Source organism: Epinephelus fuscoguttatus, linkage group LG13 (genome assembly GCF_011397635.1).
Source record: "Epinephelus fuscoguttatus linkage group LG13, E.fuscoguttatus.final_Chr_v1".
NCBI classification, from domain to species: Eukaryota; Metazoa; Chordata; class Actinopteri; order Perciformes; family Serranidae; genus Epinephelus; species Epinephelus fuscoguttatus.
The window spans coordinates 486,503-495,000 of NC_064764.1; the positions used below are offsets into that span (position 1 = coordinate 486,503).

General features: G+C 42.0%; 1 protein-coding gene across 2 annotated transcripts in view; it reads left to right on the top strand.

Annotated features, from left to right (window-relative positions):
- Positions 1 to 8,498, top strand: part of rrp1 (ribosomal RNA processing 1) — a 74,512-nt gene that overhangs the window by 56,288 nt on the left and 9,726 nt on the right. For both annotated transcript variants that reach the window (XR_007450799.1, XM_049594835.1), the window contains exons 13-14: positions 5,656 to 6,812; positions 7,629 to 7,793. Coding sequence is in view for 1 of the 2 variants with exons in the window: in XM_049594835.1 (XP_049450792.1) it covers positions 5,656 to 6,812; positions 7,629 to 7,793 (1,322 nt within the window). In the remaining variant the exon portion in view is untranslated. The remainder of the gene's footprint in view (positions 1 to 5,655; positions 6,813 to 7,628; positions 7,794 to 8,498) is intronic.

An 8,498-nucleotide genomic window follows, 5' to 3' on the forward strand; every position in this document is an offset into this window, starting at 1 on the left:
TCCAGTAGCTGCACTGCCCTAACAGTTAAGTCCCACCTCTTTCGTTCCATTAACATCCCATTGTTAATAAATATATTGATAATTTACTGACATTAATTTACTGACATTTTTGAATCAATGCTGAATTTTCCATGTCTACATTTCCCCCACCCCAGCAGTGAGCCCATAGCAACTAGGGGTGTAACGTTAATAAAATTCACAGTTTGGTTTAATACGATACAGTGGTGTCACGGTTTGGTACATTTTTGATACAGCAAAGAAAGTAGAAGTGCCAGAGAAGTTTCCTTGATATTTAAAAGTTTAAATGTATAAAAAACTAACCTCATTTGAAATTTTGTTTTTTGTTCAAAGAACTTACTGTCTTATTAGAATACGCTGGTTAAAGTCCATGAAAAGCAAAATCAGTAGCCCTTTTAGATAGTCTTTTTTTCAGCATTGGCAGTAGAAAAACAAAATCGGGGAGTGCGGCAAATTGACGCCTACCTACTTTTGTTTATACGGAATGCGCCTTTTTCGGGGCAATGGGGGGCGTAAGCAAGTTAAAAAAAAAGGTGTAGTTCAGCGTGTGACTTAAACAGTTACGTGGGAGTGAAGCCACGGCTAGTCAGGCAGCGGTAGTCAGGAGGCGGTAGTCAGATGGCAATTCTCTCATAAATCAGCCCATTCTTTACCGTCCCCGTCATCTGATGGTTCGTTTGCGAGGACAAGGAAAGCGCGCTATTCCTTGTCTCCCCAGTTGCTCATCTTTACAGTGTCTGTCAGGTTTGCGTTTCCCTCTTGCTACTAGCTGCTCATTCCTGCTATCAGCTGTTTCTTGTTAGTCCACCGCCAGTGGCTCGCACATGCGGCGTCATCAACAGCTCCTCCCACAAGTCTTCAACAGCCACCACCACCTCGGTCTGTTTAAACTTAAAGGGTTCCGCCAATATGACTACCCTCCGAGGCGGAAAATTGGGCGCCTCGGATCAACTCGCCTTTCCGCCTCTGTGTGGCTGACAAATCTGGCAGTGTAAAAGAGGCTAGTGATTTCTTTGTAATTCCATTTTTCCTGTTAGATAATACTTGTTGAAAATGTGAGAAGACTGTTAAGTGTTGTGGCCTACTCAATTGTGATGTTAGATAGTTAAACTGTTTTTCATCATTTCTGTGTGCAGGATTTTTTGGGTGGGCCTGACATTATAGTTCATTGATGCACAGGAGTCATCCTTAACATAACCTCTTCCCTACTATATAAATACTATCTTACTTCTGACATTGGAGTGCATAGTATCAGTGTTGTTTCTTTCACCCACGGTGTGTCAGCATTGAATTTATGTCCCACAAGCTCTCTGAGCTCCTTCATTCTAATAAATACATAAATAACCATCTCTGTTAAATGCCACAGTCATGTAAACAAGCTTAACAGCCATCACCAACGAACCTTTCAGTTTATCATCCCGACTGGCTACTTGGCCTGCCAGCAGTTACTGCTTATGCTGTGAATGTGTGCTTTGTGCTAACATTAACCGCTGTTCGCTGCTGAATGGGAGGCTGAAGCCAGACAGCGGCTCTTGTTCCCTGGTACGGGGTTTGTGTGCTGCTGGCTTCGCTGCTAAGGAGAGTCTGTGGCTGTGCAGCGGCTTGTGCTTCGGCTCGGTAGTCGTATATGTTACAGTGAGATTTTATTTTCCAAATGGAATAGGATATATCAAGGTATTGATCAGTTTGTAATGCATACCAAGCTGAAAGCCACATACCAAACAGTTCAATACGAATATGTCAATCAATCAATCAATTTTATTTATAAAGCCCAATATCACAAATCACAATTTGCCTCACAGGGCTTTACAGCATATGACATCCCTCTGTCCTTAAGACCCTCACAGCGGATAAGGAAAAACTCCCCAAAAAACCCCCTTTAACGGGGGAAAAAAAAAAAGGTAGAAACCTCAGGAAGAGCAACTGAGGAGGGATCCCTCTTCCAGGACGGACAGACGTGCAATAGATGTCGTACAGAACAGATCAACATGATAAATTAACAGTAATCCATATGACACAGAGAGAGAGAGAGAGAGAGAGAGAGATGCAGGTAATGACAGTAGCTTACAACAACATTAATGAAAGTAATAATATTATAGTTATAGTTCTGGTTACTGCGGTACAATATGTTGAAAGTATGTATTAATACCTGGCAGTATACATGTGTGACAATAATCATATGTGTATAATAACAGAAGAAGTATGACTAATGACTAATGACTAATGATGGCAGCAGCAGCAGGAGGCATCTGGCAGGACCACGGCAGCAGCACAACCAAACACACGTCACGCTGTCCAGGCACCGCTGTGATATGAGTTAATCTGAGAGACAGTGGAGCACAAAGGCTCCGGAGAAGAAGCCGAGTTAGTGACATCCAGAATGGCTGGGTTAGCTAGATGCAGTAATAGGATACGAGAGAGAGAGAGAGAGAGAGAGAGAGATGCAGGTAATGATAGTAGCTTACAACAACATTAATGAAAGTAATAATATTATAGTTATAGTTCTGGTTACTGCGGTACAATATGTTGAAAGTATGTATTAATACCTGGCAGTATACATGTGTGACAATAATCATATGTGTATAATAACAGAAGAAGTATGACTAATGACTAATGATGGCAGCAGCAGCAGGAGGCATCTGGCGGGACCACGGCAGCAGCACAACCACACACGTCACGCTGTCCAGGCACCGCTGTGATATGAGTTAATCTGAGAGACAGTGGAGCACAAAGGCTCCGGAGAAGAAGCCGAGTTAGTGACATCCAGAATGGCCGGGTTAGCTAGATGCAGTAATAGGATACGAGAGAGAGAGAGAGAGAGAGAGAGAAGGGGCCCGGTGTATTATAGGGGGGTCCTCCGGCAGACTAGGCCTAAGTCAGCCTAACTAGGGGCTGGTACAGGGCAAGCCTGAGCCAGCCCTAACTATAAGCTTTATCAAAGAGGAAAGTCTTAAGTCTAGTCTTAAATGTGGAGACGGTGTCTGCCTCCCGGACCGTAACAGGAAGATGATTCCACAGGAGAGGAGCCTGATAGCTAAAGGCTCTGGCTCCTGATCTACTTTTGGAGACTTTAGGGACCACGAGTAACCCTGCGTTCTCAGAGCGGAGTGTTCTGGTGTGATAATTTGGCACTATGAGCTCTCTAAGATATTATGGATCTTGACCATTTAGAGCTTTATAAGTTAACAGTAGGATTTTAAATTCAATTCTGGATTTTACAGGAGCCAGTGCAGAGAAGCTAAAACAGGAGAGATATGATCGCGTTTCTTAGTTCCTGTTAGTACACGTGCTGCTGCATTCTGAATTAGCTGGAGAGTTTTTAAGGACTTACTAGAGCTACCTGATAATAGAGAGTTACAATAATCCAGCCTTGAGGTAACAAAAGCGTGGACCAATTTTTCTGCATCTTTTCGGGTCAGGATAGGCCTAATTTTCGCAATATTACGCAGATGAAAAAATGCAGTCCGTGAGGTTTGTTTTAAATGAGAATTAAAAGACAAATCTTGATCAAATGTTATTCCGAGGTTTCTTACGGTAGTGGCAGGGGCCAGAGCAATGCCATCTAGAGAAACTATGTCATCAGATAAAGAGTCTCTGAGTTGTTTGGGGCCAAGAACAATAACTTCAGTTTTGTCTGAATTTAACATCAGGAAATTGGTGCTCATCCAAGTTTTTATGTCTTTAAGGCAATTATGGAGTTTAGTTAATTGATTGCTTTCTTCTGGCTTCATTGATAAATACAACTGAGTATCATCCGCATAACAATGGAAATTTATAGAGTGATTTCTAATGATGTTACCTAAAGGAAGCATATATAGAGTAAATAGGATTGGTCCGAGCACAGAACCTTGCGGAATTTAAACCAGCTTAGTGCTGAACCTTTTAAGCCAATTAAGTGATCCAGTCTCTGCAGCAGAATTTGATGGTCAATTGTGTCAAACGCCGCACTAAGATCTAATAAAACAAGTACAGAGACGAGTCCTTTGTCTGAAGCAATCAGAAGGTCATTTGTAATTTTAACTAGAGCTGTCTCAGTGCTATGATGCACTCTAAATCCTGACTGAAATTCCTCAAATAAATTATTATCCTGGAGAAAATCACACAGCTGGTCTACTACTTTCTCAAGGATCTTTGACATAAAGGGAAGATTAGATATTGGTCTATAGTTGGCTAACACCTCTGGATCCAGGGTGGGCTTTTTTAGTAGAGGTTTAATTACAGCTATCTTAAAAGACTGTGGTACATAGCCTGTTAATAAGGATATATTGATCATATCTAATATATGAGTGTTAACTAAAGGAAAGACCTCCTTAAGTAGCCTAGTTGGGATGGGGTCTAAGAGACACGTTGATGATTTGGATGAAGAAATCACTGCAGTCAATTCTTGAAGAGAAATTGGGGAGAAGCAATCTACATATATTTTAGGTTTTACAGCTGTGTTTGAGGTTAGATAGGTACTATCTGAGGGCAGGAGGTCATGAATTTTGCCTCTAATAGTTAGAATTTTGTCATTAAAAAAGCTCATAAAATCATTACTGCTAAGGGCTAAGGGAATACAAGGCTCAATAGAGCTTTGACTCTCAGTCAGCCTGGCTACAGTGCTGAAAAGAAACCTGGGGTTGTTCTTATTGTCTTCTATTAATGCTGAGTAATAGTTTGCTCTGGCATTGCGGAGGCCCCTCTTATAAGTTTTGAGACTGTCTGTCCAGATTAAACGACACCAGACAATAGACAATATGTGTATTGTTATACCCCTAATAGCAACTGAGAATTCTTCCTCTCAACATGTTACTGCACTGTCTAGTTCTCGCCTAAAGTGTTTTCAGAAAAACATAATTAAGTTTTCGATTTACTAGTCCACCTATCTCCCAACCCTCACCTATGGTCATGAGCTCTGGATCGTGACCGAAAGATTGAGATCACGGATACAAGCGGCCAAAATGAGTTTCTTCTGTGGGGTGGCTGAGCTCAGCCTTAGAGATAGGGTAAGGTGCTTAGACATCTGGAGGGAGCTTGGAATAGAGTAAGCGTCGAAAGGGGTCAGTTGAAGTTGTTAAGGCATCTGATAAGGATGCCTCCGGGCGCCTTGCTGGAGGTGTTTCAGGCACGTCCCGCTGGTAGGAGGCCCCAGGGCAGACCCAGAACATGCTGGATATCTCATCTGGCCTGGGAACGCCTTGGGGTCCCCCAGGAGCAATTGGGAAGTGTTGCCGGGTGAGAGGGACGTCTGTGCAACACTGTAAAGGTTCAAAATTGCAAAATGTAATAATATTAATACTAGTAAGTAGATTCTGTGAGAACTGCTGATAAATACAGCCTGGGCCTGCATATGTGTTGTGTTTCAGAGGCTGTTTTATGTTGTTTAATGTAGCGCTCCTGAGTCAGAGGAAATACTACTGGTTCCTCACTCATCATCAGGGATTCCTGCTTTTTTACAGTGACTAACTAGATTTATCACAAGTAGTTATTACAGTTATACTTTCTGAACACAGCATGATCTGTACCTGTTCAATGCCCTACATCTTGTCCTTGAGTTTGTTTTTTCTGAAGTATTGTTTTGAACTACAGTTTATGTCCTTGCAGCGCTTTTCATGTATTGATGACAAAGACTTCTGATGTGTGTCTCTGTTACTTCAGGGAAGAAAAAGAAGGCATCCACGCTCAACAAGCTTAACAAGGATTCAGGGAAAGATCACAATGAACCAACTGACCCAGCTGCAAATATTGAAAACAAAAAGAACAAGAAGAAGAAAAAGAAGAGAAAGAAGAAGAACGCAGGTGAAGGTGGAAGTGCAGGTAGAGAGGAAAATACAGAGAGGTCTGAACACGAACAAACTGTGGATCAAGCTCAGAGTGCAACTGAAGACACTGAAGGTGGTCCGGAGTGTTCACAAACAGAAGATTCAGGAAAGGAAGCACAGATGCAAAGTTCCCTCTCATCTTTAAAAGTAATAGAGGCAGCAACTACAGAGGGTCAGTCAGGAACTCTGCTCCTCTCTGAAGTAAACGAACAGCCTACAGTTACAGTCACAGAAGAAACCAGCCAACCAACATCCTGCACAACTGACAACAAGGGCCCATCTAAGAAGTTGTTGTCCGAAGCCGATGCTACAGTCTCAGGGAAGAAGACGCAAAAGAAGAAGGGCCTGAAGGCTGTGTGCAATAGAAAAAGAAACAAAACGGATCTCAAAGCTGATGAATCACCACAGGTTAAGCCTGAGACACAGTTTGAAGTAGAGGGAAAGCACACTGATGCTGAAATCACATCTGTTGGTCAGGAAGAATCACAAGATGTCACCACAGTGCCACTTAAAAAGAAGACAAAGAAAAAAGGCAAGCAGGAGGATGCAACCCTTGAAGCTTTGCCTGCTGCAGATGAAACCATTGTCACTCCAATGAAGAAGAATAGAGAGAAGAATCAAAAAGAATCGACTATTGCGGAGGAGAAAGGAGCAGCAGTGGAAACCACGCTGGCTGTGGATGCTGAGAAAGTTCTGTTTGACATCACCATGACAACACCAGCAAAGAAGCAAAAGAAATCGGCACCAGCCAAAGTGCACGATAAAGATCAAACCCAGTCACAGGTGGTTGGCAGTGTTGATGAAGAGCCCCCATTGGATGACAATGAAAGGCTTTCTTCCTCTGGGAAACTGGACAAGATGAAGAAAAGGAAGATCCCTGTGATATTTGAGTATGAAGTCGATGAGCTGCAGGTGGCTGCATGGCAGGCTACATCCTTAAATGGCCTCACAAAAGAAGAAGAACCTGTTGGCAAGATGTCAGAACCAAGCAGAGTGAGTCTTTGATGAGGTTAAATGCTTCAAATGAGGTGAGACTAAATTGGCAGAAAAACTGGGGAGTGCTGCACTGGGTCAAGACACAAGGTGTAGGTCAATTATATAAAAAAATTGGCTACTCTTCAAGGATAGGGCAAATTGTCCCATAGGAATAAAAAGCAATGACTGTCCCAGCTTTCTCAGTGTAAAAGGCCATAATGTGGGCTAGCAGTCTAAAAAGGGATCTGAGGCACTGTGATTATAGTTAAAAATTCTGTATTCACAGTGATAGACCAATGCGTTTTGACCTTAGACAGTCCTCATCAGGGTAAGTGGCAAGGAGTATTATGAGGTTAACTTTTCCAGTGTTCCCACATTATATGTCCTATGAGTTTTGTTTTGTCCATCCACACTATGTACTATTTTGTGTCATGTTTTCCTTTGATCTTAATACATTTTTCTTTTTTCATGTCACTTCTTGTCTGTTTGGTCACAGTGTTTCTACTACTTCATGAGAATCTGTCACAGTATATAGTTACTTCCTTGTCATTACTTTCATTGTTTTGTCTTTCAAGTGGTCTCCCTTGAGTAGGTGCTACCAACATGTCATGACCTTTGTCACATGACCTCTTCATAAGTTTTAAATTGACACACCTGTTCCAATGCATTTCATACCCTGTCTAAAGTTGAAACACATTGGTCCATCCATGTGACTAAAGAATTTTTAACTATAATGCCTCGTATGCCTTTTTGGACTGCCAGCCCTCACCATGGACTTCCATACTGAGTAAGCTGGGACAGTCATTATTTTTTATTTCTTACTTTCCATTTCAGGATGTTGGCGAGCCATCCACACCTCTGCACACTAAAAAGTCCCAAAAGAAGATTTCCTCAGAGCTGGTGTCTAACTTCATGACCTTTCAGAGCAACGCTTCAGTCCCAGCACCACTCTTTTGCAAAACTAAGGGGAGCCCCAGCCTCCCACTGCTCAGCAAGAAGGTAAAAATGAGCAACAGTCAGAACTAAGTATCAAAGAGTTGAGAGACCAAAACTATCTACATGTCTAGGGCGCTTTTTCACCTGCTCTGTTGATTGATTGAATCGCACCCAAGTTCATTTGCGCTTTTTTTTTGGGCAAGTGCGGTTTGTTTTGGCAGGTGTGAAAAGAGCAGTCACACTCAGAATCAACTGAATCAAGGCCTTCTTGAAGAGGTGGTCTCAGTCTGGTCACAAACACTCTGGTATGGTTCATCTGTGGTGTGAAAGCAAGCAAACCAGCCACAGGATTTTACAATAGCAGATATGTGCTATTATGAGCATGATTTTAAAAGCTAAACTGCTAATAAATCCATCTGCTGATTGTGAAACAATACTGTGATCTTATAAATGATCTTTATAAGGCTTATAACCCAGCCCTTTTATGCTAATGCATGTGTGTAACTATGGTAATATGTATGAACATCAGCTGATTAGAGTTCTTAAACTTCCATGATTGTGTCCTACTCCATGTATTTTGTCAGTACATTAAATCCATTAAGAAGTGTGTGAGAGCAATCCCCTACAACAGTCAACATTCATGCATTGATATACTGTAAGTTTGAATTCCCTTCATAAAGTTGAAGCTAGTTAACTTGCAGCCCAGAACCAGACCGAGTGACTGCTCTATCCAGACCTGTGACCAGTTCTTATAATTAGTCAGAATGA